Source organism: Symphalangus syndactylus, chromosome 22, assembly GCF_028878055.3.
Source record: "Symphalangus syndactylus isolate Jambi chromosome 22, NHGRI_mSymSyn1-v2.1_pri, whole genome shotgun sequence".
Lineage (NCBI taxonomy): Eukaryota > Metazoa > Chordata > Mammalia > Primates > Hylobatidae > Symphalangus > Symphalangus syndactylus.
In genome coordinates this window covers 18,820,951-18,840,811 of record NC_072444.2, presented here as the reverse complement: position 1 = coordinate 18,840,811, position 19,861 = coordinate 18,820,951, and the positions used below count along the sequence as shown (strand labels likewise).

Genomic DNA, 19,861 nt, shown 5'->3' with positions numbered 1-19,861 from the left:
AGCCAGCAGATCCTTTTGGAACCACACCCAAGACGGGGCAGGAGGGAGTGGCAGTAATCCCTGGGATGCCAAGTCACTCCCCCTCTTTGAGCCTCAGTTTCCCCATCTGTGAACACGCAGCAAACTCCAAGTTGCCTCCCAAGTTTCACGTGCATATTTGGGTGTATTTACATGCAAGTGTGTGCGTATGTAAGTGTATTGGATGAGTTTAAGAAAGTGGAAGTGCAAATGGGAAAAACTATCCTGCCTGTTAACTGGGGCTCTGATGAAAGGCTGTTTGGCAATCGGGACCAGAGACATTTTCATTGGACTCATCATCCTGGATTCAGTTGTGTGTCTTGCAGAGTACGGTGTGGGCTGCCCTGTGCAGAGCTGTGTGGATTCCAGGCCTTGCTCGGCTGAGACTGGGAGACTCCAAGGATTTGTACTTTGATGGTTCCTTCTTTCTATAGGGGAGCACACTCAGGCCAGAGTGGGGTGCAACTTGTCAAAGCCAGACACTCCTGTTCCCTTTCCAGCGTGCAGGCCCCAGCTTCTGCGTGGGGACAGAACAGTTCTAAGGGGGCAGAGCAATGCTTCATTCAGAAAGCACCCGCTGGGTGTTGGCCCCCATGGGAGAAAAAGATGAAAAACTGCACGGCCCCTGACTGAGAGGTGTTCCCAGAGTCTGCTTCCAAGTGCTCATTTCCATCTCAGGCAAGGTCCCTGAGCCACCTGCCTCTTCCCTTCTAATCCAGGCAGAAGAGGTGTCAGGGAGGTGAAAAAGGAAGGGGAGGGGGACAGCTGATATTTACTGGGAACTAACAGTGCACCAGGCATGGCACATCCAGTGTACACTTACTCACTTAATCCTTACAATAACTCTCTAGGTAGCTACAATGATCATCATATCCATTTTATAGATGAGAAAACCGAGGCACAGAAGGTTAAAGAAATTGCTCAGAGTCGCAGTTAGTCAGGGCAGATATTCTGGCCCCCATGCTGCAGGAAAGCCCTTCTGAGCACTGACTGGCCCAGGCAGGCCCAGTGCCCTCAGGGAGACTGTTGTCCCTCTTGGAGCCTCAGGGTCCCTCTCAGGCAGTGCAGAGGTGGGGCTCTGTGACCTGCCGATGGTCCCTGCAGCCTTGACCTGATTCCTGACCCCCACCCCTATCCTGACCTTCAGTCTCTAGGTCCTGTGCCTCCCTCTCCCTCTGCACCCTGCTGCGGCCCCCACACACTCACCACAAACCCTGCCACAGAGCCCCAATGATGGCGATCGCCCCTTCTAATTGCAGCCATACTCCCAAAGCCACGTTCGGTTATCACAGAGGGTGCAGATCTCGCAGCTCAGCCTCCTAAGTCCCAGGCCCTCGGGGCCAGCTCAGGAACGGAGGGAATTAATTACATTTTTCCCATCCCTTTCTTTTAAAGTAGGGGAGTGCGCCGGCACGTCCCAGGGGAGGGCGCGGTGAGCAGAGGCTGTGGAAGGGGAGCCCCCACCCCCAAACCAGCAAGCCTCTCCCCAGCAGGCGGAAGGGAGGGTGAGGTTGGCCTCTTATTGATTTAGTCTGGTCGAGGCTGGGACTGATTTGGAGCAGAGGGAGGGGAAGGGGTTGGGGGTGGGGTAGGGGCCCTGGCGGGTGTGGGGAAGTGGAGGAGGAAGGGAGAGGAAGGGACGGCTGTCTGTCAGCCTGACGGACAGCCCTGAGATTTGCCTTCAGATAAAACCTTACAGATGTGGAGGTCGGTATTGATTTTGAGTTAGTAACGGTAATGTACCAAGAAGTAATACATTAGTGAAAGCAAGGTCACCGGGAAAAAAGTAAAACCCACCTGGGGAGAGGCCTTAGCATTCTTGAGGGGGGTAGATTACTGCATCAGACCTGAACTTCCTCAAGTTGAAAAGTTTGCAGACTCCGAACCTCAGCTGGGTTCCTAACTGTGGGCCAATGCTTTCTGCTTCTGCAGGCCGAGAGGGAGCCCTAAAGGTCCCCGGGAAGCCAGAGGCCAGCGAGGGTCATTTAGGCCCGTAGGGCTCTGTGCAGTGAGGTTGCCAAACCTCTCCCTGTGTGCTCTCCAGCACAGCTGGTGGCAGGGAAAGAGCACAGCTAGGGACCCAGGAGACCTGGGTGCAAATCCCAGCTCTGCCACTTACCAGCTGTGTGGTTGTGGGTGAGCCCTTTTGCTTCCCCGTGTCTCAATTTTCCCATCTGCATAACGGGAGTAATGATACCCCATCTGCTTGAGGAGTCCATGAACTGGCCAATATACGACTCAGGCCTTGTGGTCTTCATCAATGTTCTCCCCTCCTGCCGCTCTCCAGTTGGGTCCTGTCCCATTAGCTTAGACGCTGCCCTGCCTGGAGACAGGGGGTTGGATGAAATGGAAGCCCTTTGATCCACAGACCCCCAGGGACTCTGGGAGAGAGTGAGCAGTGGCAGCACATCCTCCATTCACACCTTCCCCAGATGTGGATTTGATTTGATGTTCCAGGGCAAATCCCACTGAGCAAATCCCATTACAGGAAAAGCTCCCTGGACCCAAGCTGTTTCTGAGCTGTCAGTTCACAGCCCAGGGTCCAAGGCCTCCTGAGCCACCAGGCACCACCCAAGCCCCTTCTGAGAAAGGACTGCACAAGCCCTTGCGGCTCCTGGAATTTTCACTGTCCACCTTCACCTTCTTGCTATTTCCTAACCCTGCTGGGTGTATCTCATGGTTCAGCCCCAGGGACCTCAGGGCCTTTGCACTTGCTGACTTCTCTGCCTGGAAAGCTCCCCTGCCTCATCTTCTCAGGGCTCTTCTTTCTGGTCTTGCTGGATATCACATCCTTGGGGAGGTCTTGCCTGACTGCCCCACATAGCCCCTTATTTTTCCTCCGTAGCATTTATCAGTATCAGAAATTATATTATTTGTTCACTTGTTTATTGTCAGCTTCATTCCTTAGGCTGACAGCTCCAGGAGGACATGGGATTGGCATTTTTCATGGCTGTGTCCCCAGTGCCTGGCTGTGTCTGGCATGTAATAGGTGCTCAGTAAATGTTTGTTAAAGGAATATGCATGAATTCAGCAGAGGTTTTCTGAGCTCAGAATATGTAGCAAGCACCACGTAGGCATGGGGCTCCAGAGATGGACAAAACGCAGTTCCATCCTGCCCTCAAAGAGCTCATAGTCCAGCCCTAGCTCCAGACTGGCACATAGTAGCACCCTATGAAATGCTTGTTGGATGAATACGTGAATGAATGAAGGATATTTTCAAGAAATAACACATTGTTTGGGATAGCTGGGACGTAAAGTGCAAGGTAGAAAGGGGTGAAAGGAGTTGGGACAGGCAGCTAGAGGTCTGGTCACTAGGAGCTTTTGCTGAGAGATAATGAGGAGCCATTGATAATTCCGGAGTGATATTGTCAGATTGGGCAGCAGTTCTGTGTAGGTCTCTGTCTTAGAGGATGAGTAGCGGGTCTACACATAGCTCTCAGCCTGTCTCAAACCATCCTCATCCTCTTCCTCACCATCCCCCGACTCCTCCCCTCCCATCATCCTGTCCGGGCTTGGCATCTTGGGGATGGGCAGGAGGGAAGGATCAAACTGGAGTCTCACGGGAGCTGACAAACCCTCCCAGGAGTCTCCCAGCCTCCGTCGACTGTCCTCCTGAAAGAAGGGATCTGGAGCCTGTATGTTTTTTTCTGAGCCTCTAAGTCTATTCTTGGAGTCCAGGCCTCCTTTGAGCAGGGAGCAGGGTCCGTGTTTGTGTTGGATCAGAAAGGAGATGGATGGGAAAGGGTCTAGACTGAGAACCCCAGGGCGGAGTTAGATTCCTGAGTTTGCCCTGGGACCTTGCTCTCCTCACCAAGCCCCTAGCACATTCTTCAAGCTAAAGAGATCGCATCTTGACAGACAGAAAGCAACAAACACAGTCCTGCAGTGTCAGACACCCTCACATACCACTACCCCAGCACCCTACTGTTGACCCGACCACGACAAAGACCTCAGAAGCACATTCAACACAGAGTGAGCTAGGGAGACCTCAGCTCCCTGAAGTAGCGCTAGTGTCCAAAGGACTCCAGACCCTCCCCAGCCCAGCCTCCTGCTTCCCAGGCAGACTTTCTCTCTCCTTCTTGCAAACCCATTCCAGTGTGTCTTTGCCATCTTGATGAGGTTGACACACCCCTATATCCCTCCCAAATCTCCCCAGCTGTGTGGAGATGAAGACTAGCCAGTTGACGGTCCCAGCAGGTCTGAGCTCTGAGCTCTGGCTCTGGGGTGAGAGTGACAGAGGGAAAAGGTGGAGGAGGGGAGACCCCCAGGGCTGAGGGCATGGGGGAAGGAACCAGGCAGAGGCTCTGCTCAAGACATTCCAGAGGACCTAAGCTTCCCCCAGAGCAAGGGACCCCACCCCACTCACCCCACATTAGCTGCGCAGGAAACAAACTACTGCTGGTCCTTGGAGTGAGACCCTCTAAAGTGATCAGATGCCTCAACCTCATTCATTCTTGAGAGTTGAACTTGACATTTTGCAGGTGAGCCAGGGTCAGGTGAACTGAGCCATGGGCCTGCTGTGAGACCTAGGGAAGCCACGGCCCCTTTGCAGGCCTCAGTTTTTTCATCTGGGAAATGGGCATCCTAGCTTTGCCCCACACATCTCTGGGCTTTTGGGTTGGGAGAGTCAAATGAGTTAACTGCTCAGGGATATTCCCAAGGTTACACAGCTGGTAAGCAGAGGAGCTCGGTGTCTGTCCCTGGCCCGAAGGATCCATCAATGCCCTCGACTGTGGCCAGGCCTCAATGCCTGTGGCACAAGCCAATAATAAAGGCATAGGTAAAAATCTTCAGAAGGTGTCTAGTCGGCAAAGCGATCACTGCTCGAATGCCCGCAGCCTGCTTTCTTACCCTGTAGGGGGAGTCAGGGAACTCAACCGTGTGCCCAGCAGGGATTGCCACGTGGTTCTCCGTCTCGGTGCTGGGCAGATTATCAGCAAAGCCGTCCCCACCTCATACTCAGGGTCTTCCTCCCATAAAGGGTGGCATCACCAGGAGGTCATCAGGGGCCAGGGCCCTACAGGTTAGGTTCACGAGGGCCTGCCTCTCCCTCCCACCCTCTCCCCTGCCCTCCTTTGGACTGACCGGGGCACTGTGCCCTCTCTCTCCTGCCCTCTCCCCTGCTCTGCTCTGAACTGACTGGGACACTGTGTCCTCTCACTCTCCAGGAGCTCCTGCTGCACCACTCCCAGCCCCACTCCAGGAAAGCACTGCTTTTCCCCGTCCTCTTTCCTGGAGAGCTGGACAGCAGGTTCCACCTCCCCTAGATTTCCCAGACTACTGGGGATGACTGGATGCCCTCCTCTGTGTCCTTTGATAGATAAGATGCCTGTATCACTACTCCATGTCTCTATGATCTTTGCTAGTAGCTTCCCTCACCCGACCCAGACCCTTCCTCCTCCTCTCCCCGGACGGAGGGCAGAGACCATGGCTCTTTCTCCTCTGAAGTCTCAGAGCCTTCAGCTCTCAGCCTGGGGCCAAAGTCACCATCCATGCCTGTTTGGGGAGTAAATAAGTGAACATCCCAGTAAGTGAACACCTGGACCTCCATCCAGGTCCCCTGAGCTGAGTTTCTAGAGACAAGCCTCCCCTGGTAGTCTGTGTTGCCAGCACTGACAGTGAGTTCCTCTTTGTGGAACCCGGCCAGGCAGGGAAGGAGGGGATGGTCACAGACCTTAGCAGCTGGTAGAATCAAAGGAAGGGGCCTGAGAGGCTCTTTGAAAGCATTGGCTGTGGGCTTCAGTGTCGAAGGGACAGGAACTTCAGAGTCCAGAGGAGTGGCAGGCAGAGCAAGCCACACACAGTGACGCCAGACAGATCAAGAGTCCTGCTATAGTGTTTGCGTTAGAAGATGGGGCCATCCCAGTCTGGTGGGGGAGGCACAGTTCTCAGAGCTTGGAGAACTCCCTGACTGATGGGAGAGGCCTCATTAGTCAGTTCACTCATTCATGCATTCATTCATGCATTTATTCATTCAATAGACAGGCCCAGAGTGACCCTTAGAGCCAGACCCTGGAGCTAGAGAGGCGAGTAAGCCCCTGCTGAGTTCTCAGTGGAAGGAGGATCTCTGGGTCAGGACCCTCCTTCAAGAGAAACACTGAAGACCAGCAGCCATCCCACGCATGAGGGCACGCAAATCAGGTAAACTGAGGACCTCGAAGCTACAGAGACTTCAAGGGAACAAGTCTGGCAAAGAGCGTTCCAGGGCCAGCCTGGCATTGTGCCCAGTGTGCTCGTGTCTCTGGGGTCTGTCCGGTGAGCATGGCACTAACAGCCTTTTCCCCACAGGTGATGAGCATCTTGGGCAACCCCAGCGCGGTGCCCCCGCAGCCACAGGCTGACTTCTCCATCTCCCCGCTGCATGGCGGCCTGGACTCGGCCACCTCCATCTCAGCCAGCTGCAGCCAGCGGGCCGACTCCATCAAGCCAGGAGACAGCCTGCCCACCTCCCAGGCCTACTGCCCACCCACCTACAGCACCACCGGCTACAGCGTGGACCCCGTGGCCGGCTATCAGTACGGCCAGTACGGCCAGAGTGAGTGCCTGGTGCCCTGGGCATCCCCCGTCCCCATTCCTTCTCCCACCCCCAGGGCCTCCTGCTTGTTTGTAGAGAGCTACAAGGTGGTGTCAGGGTGGGGTATGTCCATTTTACAGATGGAAAAATTGAAGTCCAGCAAGACAGAACATTTCACCTAAAATGACACTGAATTGGGCAAAACCCAGGACATCTCCTGGCTAAACCCCTGCTTCTGTACTATGGCCCCAACAGAAATATAATACACAACACAAATATCACTTAACATTTCTAGTGGCCACATTTTAAAACATAAGAAGAAACAGGCCAGTCATGGTGGCTCATGCCTGTAATCCCAGCACTTTGGAAGGCTGAGGCAAACGAATCACTTGAGCCCAGGAGTTCAAGACCAGCCTGGTCAACATGGTGAAACTCTGTCTCTACTAAAAATACAAAAATTAGCCAGGCACGGTGGCACGCACCTGTAATTGCAGCTACTCAAGTAGGTAAGGCACAAGAATCACTTGAACCCGGGAAGAGGAGGTTGCAGTGAGCCAAGATCACGCCACTGTACTCCAGCCTGTGTGACAGAACAAGACTCTGTCTCAAAAAAAAAAAAAAAAAAAGAAATCAAGGGGAAGAAACAATGGAATTATTTTTACTGACATTTTATTTAACCCAATACATCCAAAAGATTATCATTTCAAAATGCAATTCATATATAATTATTGAGATATTTTACATTCTCTTCATGCTATGTCTTTGACATCCTGTGTATGTTTTACACTTACAGCCCATTTTAATTGGGACACTGAGTTTTCAACAGAAATACTTGATCTGTATTTAAATTTCATATAGTTTGCAATTGAGAAAATAGACTTACACACCCAAAGTGTTCCAAATTGTAGTTTTCCAACCACTAAATAACCCAATTGAAGATTAGTTTTTGACTTTAAATTAGTTCCAGTGAAATCGACATTTGAAATTCTGTTTCCCGGTTGCACTAGCCACAGTTTAAGTGCTCGCTAGCCATGTGCTGCTGGTGGCCACCGTGCTGGACAGCTCAGTGGGAGACCCTGCCCCTTCTGCCGCAGGGCATGGGAAAGCTGGGTTTCCAGCTCTCTCCTCCACTTCAAACTCTGCAATGGTCTCATGCACCCATCCCAGCTGCTATCCCCTTTGTGCCTTGCCTTGAGGCAGGGACGGTGGACCCTCAGACCAAAGGCTTGAAAACGCAGGCCGGGACACAGCCTCTGATGCCTGGCAAGGCCAGCAGCAGGGCAGGCCCAGATGGGACAGGGAGCCAGAGGTCATGGGTCACTTTGCTGCCCCACCGCCCTGCAAAGGCCTCACCTGCTGGTGTCAAACTAATCAGAAGGGCGTGTGGCAAGAGGGTGAGGCCTCCATCCCTGAGGGCGTCCTCTCCCCCAGCCCAGCCCTGGGCCAGCCTTTCTGACCTCTGCTTCCTGCCCACCCCCTCAACATACCCCTCCTCACGTGGCGTTGGCCTCCACTGCCAAATGAGGGCCAGCTGTGTCGGCCTCCACCTCCCAGCTGTGTTCACAACCCTTCCTGTGTGTGTACATGTTTGCATATGTGTATGTACACATGTGTATATGGGTGTTTGTGAGTACATATGTTGGGACATGTTACAATTCGTGAGTGTGTGTGCATGTGATGCATCTGAGTATTTCAGCACCCATGTGTTATTGCATGCATCTTTGCATATGCGTGAATACATGTATGTGTCAGTGGGCACATGTGAGCATATGTGTATATGACTTCACATGTGTGCACATAAATGAGCATATTATGCACAAGTGATGTGCACATCTGTGTGTATGAACACACATGTGCACACATATGTAAGCATATGTATCTTCTTAAACATGTTTAAATGTGCATTCAAGTCTGTACATATGGTTGAGCATGTCTTTATGTGTGCCTGCATGTTTGGCATAGGTATGCATATGTCAATATGTAGATATGTATAATGAATATGCGTGTGTATAGATGTATATGAGTGTGCAAACGTGTGACTGTATGTACACGTGTATAGCCATGCACTGAGGCATGCACACATGCTTGAGTGTGTCTGTGTGGAAGTACCTGTGTGTGGACACATATATTCTTTGTGCAGTGTGTAAATAGGGGTGAGTGTATGAGTGTATGTTTGGGTATGTCATAGGTGTGGCTGTGTGTACATGTGTATGGATGTATATCTGGGTGTAGACATATACCGTGTCTGTGTGTATAACTGTGTGTGTGTGTGTGAATGTGTGCGTGGGGGTCTGCATGTGTATTTGAGAGCAGGGTGCACACATGCGCATGGGAGAATTTCCAGAGGGTCCCAGGGTGACCTCCTGACCCAGCCCATGTTCCTGGGCATGGAGCAGGACACACATGCTCTTGATAAATATTTTAGAGTGACCTCAGCGGCAGCAGCAGCCCCGGCCCGGGGCAGGCGTTAGTCACACCCAAGCCCAGTGCCCTGCTCCAGGGGCGCCTACTCAATTCGGAAATAAAATTAACCCCAAAGTCAGCATGGGGGTGGCAGGGGAGAGGATCAAAAAGGAAGGAGCCTAGGAGGCGAGAAAGGAGGGTTTGTTCTCCTCTTGCTTGGACAAAGCCAGCCAGAGCAGCTTCCTCCTCCCCCACTACCCCCCACTCCATTCTTTTCTGTCCTCTCCTTCCACTCCCTTCTCCTCCTCCTGTCACTCCCCTTCCAGCTCCATCCCTGCTGCCCTGGCTTCTCCAGGAATAGCTCAGAACTCCTCTTGGCCACATTCTCCAGCCCTCCCCAAAGGGAGCCCAGCACAGACCCCACCTCACCCCACAGAGACTCCGGGCCCAAGCTGGGAGGGAAGGGCTGGAGGAAAAGCCCCCTCCTCTGCCACCAATTAGTGCAGGCAGCCACACGCTTGCCTCTCTGAGTCTCAGTCTTCCCATCTGTGAAATGGGGACCACGGATTTAGCCGTCTCAAAGTGTTTCCATTGCACCACCTCCCTCTCCTTTGGCATTTTGGAGGCCCCGAGACACATCGTGTTCCCACTAACCACTTGCCCCACATCCCTGGGCAACTTAATCCATCTGTGGCTGGGATGCCCTGGTGTGTGTGCAAGAGTCCCATGTCCTGGACTGTGCCCGCGTATGCCCAGGTCCATCTGTCCTCCTGTGACACCTGTCCTCTGCCCAAGTTCATCCCACAGGGCACTGAGCAAAATGCGTGCTCCTCATTCACGTCATTCTCTAAGTTATTTGTCCCCAGGTTGCAGGTGCAAAAACGAGGCTCAGAGAGGCGAGGTAGCTTTTCCAAAATCCCACAGCATGGCAATGGTGGACCCAAAGTCTCCTAACTTCAAACCACAGATTTGTGGAGGCCACTCAGCAGCAATACACACCTGAGCCCACCCATGCGTGGATTCACGTCTACAGCTTCACATGCACGTGCATATGGACAGATGCACATGCAGAGAGAGGGGTTTATATGTGAGTGTTCACTAATGTGTGTATACACAGCTTTAAGACATAAATATACAAAATGTGCATGTGTAAAGGAAGGAGGAATGACCATTTATTGAGCATCTACTATGGGTCTGGCATTTCATCCTCGTGCCACCCTATGCAGTACACATGGTTATTCTCATTGGACAGATAAGGAAATGGGATCCCAGAGAGGCTGTTTGCCCAAGGTCACCCGGCAGCCCATACTGATGTGTACACAGCCACACCTGCAGCCTGGTCCCTGGAGAGCCACCTTCAGGTGTGCATGGAACGAGCATACACATGGACCAAACTCGCAGGCCCCAGAGTCCTCCTCCTCCTCTCCGTGGGCTTCTCATCTTCCCAGGGACACCTTCACTCCTTTTCCTGCTCTGGCCATTGTCCATCCACCTGTCCGTCTTTCCTCGTCTCTGGGGGGGTGGGGGCAGGGGCCCAGGGATGGGGCACACGGCAGATTAATAAGGCCCTGGTGTTCCCAGAGGCCAGGGCCGTACTAATGATGGGGCTGATAGAACGCAGAAGTGTGAAAAGAATTTTAATAGATCTGACAAGTCTAATAAGAATTTGTGTCTAGAAGGGTCCTCCTCTGGGGCTGCGGGCTGACGAGGCACTGACGGCTGAGATTGTTTACCGGTTGGCATCACCACCACATCTCCTGCCAACTCCCAATTAATCTAATTTGAGACATTTAGAGCCCAGGCGCGGGCGCGAGGCAGAACAGGGGAGATGCGGAGAGACAGAGGGACAGGGAGGGCCGTTGACAGAGGCCATAATAAGAAATGTCACAGCCCTGCCCTAGCCAGCCCCTCGGCTCCACCCCTGGGAGAGGCAGGCTGTGCGGCCTGTTGGGTGCCCTTGAAGTTGGCAGGGTCGTCAGGAAAGTTTGGCTTCCTGGTGTTTCCTGGGCTACCTAGACAGGGCCTGGCAAGCTCCTACTGTGTGCTGGGCCATGGGCTGGTTGCTGGGAGAGGCTGACGAGGATAAGGCACACAGAGTGGCCAGAGGCACAGGCAGGACCAATGCAGGCTCCTCCTCCAGGACCAATGCAGGCTCCTCCTCCATGTCACGCGCTGCATGTGACTCTGGGCCAGCGACCTCTCCGTACCTCAGTTTCCTCATTTATAGAAGGAGAACGCTGATACCTAAAGCATGGGGCAGTTGAAAGAAATAGATGTGGTCATGCCTGCCAGCACACAGCAGGTGGTCCATACATGAGGGTGCTCGCTTTGTTGTTCTGATTATTATTCAAAGCCTGTGAAAACTAGAACTACCATATTTATCAAAAGGATAGGAATCAGTTTATCAGAGGGATGCCTGCACTCCCATGTTTATTGCAAAACCATCCACAATAGCCAAGACACAGAATCACCCTAAGTATCCATCAACGGATGAATGGATAAAGAACATATAGTATATATACCCAGTGGAATACTATTCAGCCATAAAAAAAAATAAAATCCTGTCATCCACAGCAACATGGATGGAACTGCAGGTCATTTTATTAAGTAACATAAGCCAGGCACAGAGAGACAAACATCACATGTTCTCATATATGGGAACTAAGAAGGCTGACCTCATGGAGATAGAGAATCAAATGACGGTTACTAGAGGCAGGGAAGCAGGGAGGGAGATGAAGAGAGGTTGGTTAATGGGTGCAAACATACAGTTAGATAGAAGGAATAAGCTATAGTGTTTGATAACAGAATAGGGTGACTACAGCTAACAACAATGTATTGTATACTTCAAAATAGCTAGAAGAGAGGATTTGAAACACATAGGAATGATAAATACTGGGCCAGGCATGGTGGCTCACACCTGTCATCCCAGCACTTTGAGAGGCCAAGGTGGGCGGATCACTTGAGGTCGGGAATTTCAGACCAGCCTGGCCAACATGGTGAAACCCCGGCTCTACTAAAAAATACAAAAATTAGCCAGATGTATTGGTGGGCACCTGTAATCCCAGCTACTTGGGAGACTGAGGCAGGAGAATTGCTTGAACTTGGGAGGCAGAGGTTGCAATGAGCCAAGATTGCGCTGTTGTACTCCAGCCTGGGAGACAGAGTGAGACTCCGTCTCAGAAAGAAAAAAAAAAGAAAGAAAGAAAGATACGATAAATCCTGAAGGTGATGGATGCCCTAAACAGCCTTACTTGATCATTACACATTCTATGCACGTAGCAAAACATCAGAGGTACCCCCAAAAATATGTGCAAATATTATGTATCAATTGTTTAAAAAGCCAGAGCTCTCAGCCCGCCCACAGGAATAGCTGGAGAGGTTGGTGTGAGAGGTTGGCATGGTGTGAAGTAAGGAGGGGAGGCAGTGGCTGCTGTGACTCAGGGGAAGTGCCACCTGCCTTAGCGGCGTGCCCTTGGACAGATCGCTTACCTTGCCTGGAGCAGAACATGGGATCAATGCGGAATTTGGGGTGTAGAGCACCTCGTGCCCTCTAAAGTGTTGTGCATGTATAAAGGGTTATTCCCCAGGAGCCTGCAGGGGTGGCTGGGAGCCAGGCTCAGACTGCCTGGGTTTGAATCCTGGCTCCACAGCTTATGAACTGTGTGATCTTCGAAGTGGTGCAGTCTCTCAGAGCCTCAGTTCCATCATCTGTAAGATGCGGATACCACCACTACCAGCCTCATAGAGTTGTTGTGAGAATTAAATGGAAAATGAGCACAAAATGCTTAGAACAGGACCCGGATAGAACAAGCTCTCTGTAAACACTGGCTCCCCCTCTTTCTATTCCGACTGTCCGTCTAAGAATCAGGCTTTTTTTTTTTTTTTTTTCTGAGACAGAGTCTCGCTCTGTTGCCCAGGCTGGAGTGCAGTGGTGCGATCTTGGCTCACTGCAAGCTCCGCCTCCCGGGTTCACGCCATTCTCCTGCCTCAGCCTCCCGAGTAGCTGGGACTACAGGTGTGCACCACCACGCCCGGCTAATTTTTGTATTTTTAATAGAGACGGGGTTTCACCGTGTTAGCCAGGATGGTCTTGATCTCCTGACCTCGTAAACCGCCTGCCTTGGCCTCCCAAAGTGCTGGGATTATAGGCATGAGCCACCACACCCGGCCAGAATGAGGCTTCTTAACGAGATGGATCCTGCCAGGTAAGGCAGGCTCCCAGTAGCAGAGTTGGTGTGGCCAGGGCTACAGGGTCCCCCCAAGGCCAGAGATGGGAATGGCCCTACCCTCACGCAGAGTAAAGGGCAGACCCAAGGCAGGACCAGGCTGACTGCCACCAACTCTGCTCTACCAATTGGGAGCCTGGAGGCCAAGTGACTTCAGAGGAAGGCTGGCAGTCCCTGGGGGCTCAGCTCAGACCCTAGGCAGACTTAACTTTCCTCTCGTCACCCACCCTGGAGCCTGGTAAGCAGAGGGGCACAGGGTTCAGACACTCCAGAGAGGTCCCAGGGCATTTGCACATCCTTTGGGACTGTTGAGGGCCAAGCCCCTGCATGCTCTGTAACCACCACCTTAAAGAACAGTGTCTCACTTCATCCTCATAGCAGCAGCCCTGGAGGAGGCTGGACTTTGTTTTCCCCATTCTACAGACAAGGAAGCAGGTCTAGAGAGGTCAAGTGATGTGCCCAGGGCCACATGAGCAGGAGGTAACTGGGACTGCAGCCACCTCATCTGCTGCTTCATCCCCTCCTGCCCCCATCAAAGGCCATGTTTACTTACTAAATCCCAATCCTAGTCTTCCGCTGCTTCCAAACCCACATCTCTCAAGCTCACAATGTGCCAGGCACAGTACCAGCTAGCCACTTTGTACGTATTTCTTCTTTAACCTTCATAACAGCTTCTCAGATAGGTGCTGTTACGATCCCCATTTTACAGACAAGGAAACTGAGGTTTGAATAGATGAGGTGGGATGCCCCAGATCACACGTTAAAAGTTGGCATGTGCAGGATTTGAACCTCCGTCATTTGAACCACTGGGCAATACGGCCTCCCATGGCTCAATGATTGGCACTGACCACCTGGCCTCCCTGGCCTTGTCCTCAGGCCATGCCTATCACCTTTTGGCTCCACCCACCTACCCTGGGCAGGAACCTCCAACCTTGGGGAAGCATGTAGAGTGCTACAGCGTCCCCTGTGGGCAGGTGACAGAACAAGTGTTGAGCCAGGCCTTGTAATTCCTAATGCAGTGTTCTTTCCATCTTCCTCTTGCTTCTGGATCCTACAGATCCCAGGGGTTTGGACTGGCCACAGCCACAGATCCCAGCTTGGGAGGCAGCATCCCTGTGCCTCTGGAGGCGTTGGCCACACCTCAGTCAAATCATTTGGTCAGGGCTGATTTCTGTTGTAGCCTCAGAAAGGCAGAATTAGTAGTCAAGACAGAACACATGTACATGCAGGTCAAGGGTCATCCCTGCACACACACAAATATAGAGGCAGATACCTGGCTCAGTTGGAACTCACCTGTACACAGTGCCTGCACATGCACTGGCATTCCCAAGGTTCCTCTATTCACAAAGGTGCACACAACTCACACACATATGTGCACGTGTGTGTGCAAATGTTGCTCTTGTGTGGACATTCATGTGCAGGCCAATTATTCAAGGAGATTCTTGTTTCTGTTGTTCACACACACAAGTATGCACCACTCTCAGGCACACACACCCTCAGACACTCATCTGTGTCCTCTGGGTGACCAGATGGGCAGAGCTGTAGGTCTCAGCTCCCTGCGTATCTGTGTCCTGGCTCCTTCTGCATGGATCCCTCAGCTCACCCACAGCCACTTTGGCCTTGCAGCAAAGGTCTTGCTTTGCCTTATCTGTAAGCTGGGCACAGATAGAGAAGGCAGAGAGACCTTGCCCTCATCATTACCTGCGCTCAGGGATTCACAGGGCCTTCTCCATAGCAGATATATGTAGTGGGCTTGTTGAGGGGTGGTTAATTCTTTGCTCAGCAATGTGGGTAATCTTCTATGCCTCCCTAGGAACTTACCAGAGAGCTGGGCACACAATGCATTAAACATATTTGCTGAATGATTGGAGAGGAGGTGAGAGAAAGAGCTTCATGAAGAGATGGATAGATGGAAGGATGGAAGGATGGATGGATGGATGGATGATGGATGGATGGATGGATGGATGGATGGTGGCTGGGTGGATGAGGGATAGATAGAGGATGGATGGATAGAAGGATGGATGGATGGATGGATGGATAGATGGATGGATAAATGGATGTATGGATGGACAGAGAATGGATAAATGAATGAATGGGTGGATGGATGGATGGATGGATGGACAGAATGGATGGGTGGATGGAGGCATAGGTGCATGGATATGGCTGGATGGATGAGAGGATGAGTGGATAGAAGGATGGAAGGATGATGGATGGATGAAAGAATGGATGAATAGACAGGATGGATGATGGATGGATGGATGGATGGGTGGATGGATGGATGGATGGATGGATGGGTGTAGATAGCGTGAATGGAAGAATAAACAAAAAGAACCTCAATTTCTAGGAGAGTCTCTTCTTTTTTCCAGCTGCTGTTGATTATCTGGCCAAAAATGTGAGCCTCTCCACCCAGCGTCGTATGAAGCTCGGGGAGCACTCCGCCGTGCTGGGACTCCTGCCTGTGGAAACTGGCCAGGCCTACTAGGGCCCCTGGGGCGACTTGCCCCAGTCCAATTCCCAGTCCAACCCTAACTGACCCCTGAGTCTCCCAGCCTTGCCTCCTCATCCCCCAGCCTTGCCCCCTCATCCCCCAGCCTTGCCCCCTCATCCCCCTGTCGTCCTAGGAGGCCAGGAAAGGAGCCCACCTGCTTCTCATCACTGGCCCCCTGGAGGTAGACAGCCAGCTTGTCACTCACCTGTGGTTAGGGATCCAGAGTGATGCCCTTGGAGTCTGCTCCCCACTTTCCCCAAGGAGGGTTTCTGGTCAGCCTGAAGTCCTCCCCGTCAAATCCCATGGTGGCCTCTGTGCCGTCCCAGGCATGGAGATTGAGGCCCACCTTGAACACCTTGGGCACCCAGAGGAGGATGGTGCCTGAGAGGAGGTCCCGCAGCTCTTTGGACCCAACTCCAGTGGGTTCCCTAGCTAGAGGTGGAGGTGAAGCTTTCAGGACTGCTCTCAGCTGGATGTACTGGGAGCCAGCCCTGCAAGGAAGGTCCCTGGCTCAGTGTCAGAACCACAGCCCTTTCCTCCTCTCGACATTGGGATTCCAGCAGAGAGGGGACCCTGACTCTGGGGTCTTCCCAGGGGAGTCAGCAGGGGGGCAGTCTCACCCCCACCCAGGAATTTGAAGGACTTCAGAACCCTCCCCAGTGGGAAATCTAGCACAGGCAGGGAGACTGGGGAGACCAGGAAGAGGCTTAACCAGAGGGCAGGGGCACATGGGGGTGGGGTTTGTCAGCCATGGGCCCACCCAGGATACAAGGACCCAACTCAGGCTTCTGGAAGCAGAGGCCTCTTAGCCTGAAGCCCAAGTTCCCACCATGTCCACTCCATCTGGGGCCTGGGGAGCCCACAGAACTTTTCAGTTTCCTTCATTAGCTGAATCAGATGAGATGGGGAGGGGATAAAGTCTTGAGGATACATGAGTGGAGGAGCAGGAAGTGGGCTCAGAAGGCGCTTTCGTAACCAGGTCCCTCTGTTTGTGGGAGGGCAAGCCTTTGTTGCCCAAGGCTTCAGCTCTCTGCCTGCAAGTCCACACCCCAGGGAGTTGATATTTTGCCCAAAGCCTTCCGCAGAGGCCCGAGCCCATCCTTACCATGCCCCATCCTCTAGGAAGAGGCCTCCCTCTTCCCCAAACCCCTTTCAGTTTCTGGGGATGCAGAGAGCTACCCTCAGAGCTTTGGAGGAGGGCTCTAGACTGGGCAGGGATTGTTTGCCCCACAGACAAGATGATCCCCCCTGGCATGTTGTTAGGGGCAAATTGCTGTCCTGCTCAGAGTGGCATCTTTCAATGTTGCCTCTATCTTGGCCAAGAGGTCCCTGCCTCCTGATCCAGCACAGCTGAGCTGGGGCAGATGTGACCAGTTTTCAAGCTACCACCCCTGGGCAGAGGAAGATGTCAACAATTCCAGAGCAGAGGGAAGAGGCACCTTCCTTGACCACGCCAGTGGCCTCCTGAAGTTCTATTCTCTTAAGAGCTTGGGGGGATGATTCAAACCCCCGATTCCTCCTCCCTGGGAACTTTTTACCACCTTTACCTATTTATCAAAATCATATTCATCTTTACCATCACTGTCACTGTAATCTACATTCCATCACCTTTATCAGGTGCTGCTGAGTACAAAGTACTTGGGATGGGAGACACAGCACTGAATTCACCAACATTGGACCAAACTGCTTGTCCCCACCTGGGTTCGTGAGGCCACCTCTTTGCTCAATCCATGCCTTTTGCCCTCAGCCAACAAGACATTCCTAGAGGGAAAGGGCTGCTGCTCTGGGAGTCAACCTGAGTTCCTCCCTCCTGGGGAGCTGGGTTGGCAAGATTCTAGGACACTCACCTGCATGGACGTCACCTCTGTGACAAATGCTCACCTGTTTCTCATCTTCAGACTTGGTGATATCAAGCCTGCTCTGGACCATGACCAGGCTGGCTCATATCTCTGGTTTACAGAAACCTGTAAATAACTGGGGACAAACAGACTTTGGTAGCAGCAGACACATGTGGCCCATCAAGATCAAGGTTGCAACTGGAGCGTCCACTGCAGGAGACCTTTGGTTCTTCAAGCTCGGGACAAAAAAGAAGACTCTGTTATCGCTTGGTAACCCAGTCCCTGCTTTTGTAGCTATCACAGCAGAAAGCAGTTCTTCCTGAAGACCAAACACTTGTCATCCACATTCCTTGAATGGCCAATCCTTCCACCTGGAGGCCTGGCTCAGAAAGTGTCTGAGTCTCCTGACACCCTCTGTGACCCAGGAGCAGGGATCTCAGGCAGCTGACATCAAAACCACCCAGCCCCATCCCCAGGAGGTGACATTCCAATGCTAGGACCAATCTCAGATATCTGGTCCCGATGGTGAAATGGAACAAAGACCTGCTTGGGAATAAACCAAATGATTTCTCATGATGTTGAGCATAAGTTCTCCCAAGCCATCATCTTGGTAGAAAATGGGACTTATTCCTCGAGGGGCCCCACCCCCTTCAGAAATAGGCCCTTGATCCTGATAGGTTCTCTCTAAAACCCGTATATTAACTCATCTGGCCAACTTGGTTATAAAATTCAGCCTTGTGTTGGCAACTCAAAACATCACCAGAGAGGTGATGCTGAATGAGAGACACAAGGCCTCCATCTCTTTGGGGCTAACCACAGCCTGAGAAAGGCGGCCTGGGTTACAGTGGCCAGGCCGTCCCAGAAACAACCCCCATCCATCCCTGTAAATACAGTCTGTAGCAAAATAAGAGCTGCTTCCTCCAACTTATCACAAGTCGCCGTTGGTCCTCTCTAAGGAGGGCTCTCTTCTGAGTTCATTGTACAATAGTTGGAAATGTGATGTGCTGTTCGTTTATAGAAAGTTGACTTTTTATAAATATATATATACTAAAAAAGGAAAGAAATCCCCCACAGTGTGTGTCGTGCTAGTGCCAGAGACCATCTGTAGGGATATATCTTCATATTGTGTGTTTCAAATTATACATTCCAGGCTCTAGTGGGTTCTTTCATTCTTGTTCCTTTATTTTTTTCATTTGGTATTTCTCTCTTGCTATATAAAGAAAAAAAGAAGTGATGTGTAAGAACCAAGCTATGCTTTTATACTTCCATTTTATACTTGATTTTCCTTTGTTGTTCTTTCGCCAGAGGAACATGAAAGGGCAGAGCAGACAGAGAACTAGGGGGATAAGAAAGAAGAAAGGAAGAATGGAGAGAGAGGTTTGCCCAGAAGGAAAATGAAGAGTCAGATTGAAATCTGACTCTGGCTTGAGAACAGGACAGGTCCCAGAGTTTGACCACTCTGCCAGAATCCAGTGTTTTAAGATGGAGTTGGTGAAGCATCCAAGATTTTGGATCCTGGGCCTCAGTGACACTCCATTACCCAACTAAAAAGATGTTCCCTGGGACCTCTCTCAGGCTGATGTTCTTCTCATCAAGCTCCCGAATGTGTCTCGCACTACTGGACACTTTTTGGGGGTACACAGGTCTTCTCTCCTCCCCTCCTTCAGAGGCACCAAAACGAAGACTAAATGGGGGTTCTCTAGCCGCCAACTTGAAACGCTCTGAGACTTCTGTGTATTTGATGCTTCTTCAAGTCAGCTCTGACGTGGCCAATTCCCTGACCTGGGAAATATTTACATGGTACTCTAGATCATTCCTTCTTCCTAGTAACTGCAACTTTGTTGCTTCGGTGTTTGACTCACAGCCATTTTCCCCCATGCGGAAGTGAGTGGGTGTACGTGAGGGTGTGAGTGGGGTGTGTGCGTGGGCGTGTGGGCATGAGGTGTGTGTTTAAATATAATCGCACCATAATTTATTCAGCTATATGGAGTAGTAGACTAGAAAGAGAAACTGGTATTTGCTTTAACTACCTGCTGCTTGTAAGCGCTTCCTCTGTAACTCAGGCGTAACTGTTACACATTAAAAGAAATTAAAAGCATTTTGAAGGTTTCGTGTACTCAATTGATTGTCATTATGCAGCTGCATAAGGGACTCTGAGGGGTGTCCAAGAAGCCTTTGGACCTAATTTAGAGGATCAGGGTAGAAACTGCATTTCTCTTGCTCCCCACTGGGTCCTCTAGTGCCAAGCAGCTGCGAGGTTTCTAGTGAATGCCTAATCAATATTTGATCAATGGATGTTGTTACTTTAAGCCTCTCTCTGAGCTCATAGAAACAGCACAATGTCAAAGAATAAGGTGAAACTTTAGTTCTCTTC

At 51.6% G+C, this 19,861-nt stretch overlaps 1 protein-coding gene across 7 annotated transcripts in view; it reads left to right on the top strand.

The window, feature by feature from the left end:
- PAX7 (paired box 7) overlaps window positions 1-19,547 on the top strand; it is a 119,695-nt gene extending 100,148 nt beyond the window's left edge. For 5 of the 7 annotated variants that reach the window (XM_055262302.2, XM_055262299.2, XM_055262298.2 and 2 more), the window contains 3 exons: window positions 6,307-6,553; window positions 15,528-15,716; window positions 15,759-19,547. In XM_055262302.2, coding sequence (XP_055118277.1) covers window positions 6,307-6,553; window positions 15,528-15,643 — 363 coding nt within the window. In that variant the 3' untranslated portion in view covers window positions 15,644-15,716; window positions 15,759-19,547. Of the gene's footprint in view, window positions 1-6,306; window positions 6,715-15,527; window positions 15,717-15,758 lie in introns of those variants that run through there. The other 2 variants (XM_055262297.1, XM_055262296.1) reach the window with 1 other exon arrangement.
- The last annotated feature ends 314 nt before the right edge of the window (window positions 19,548-19,861 follow it).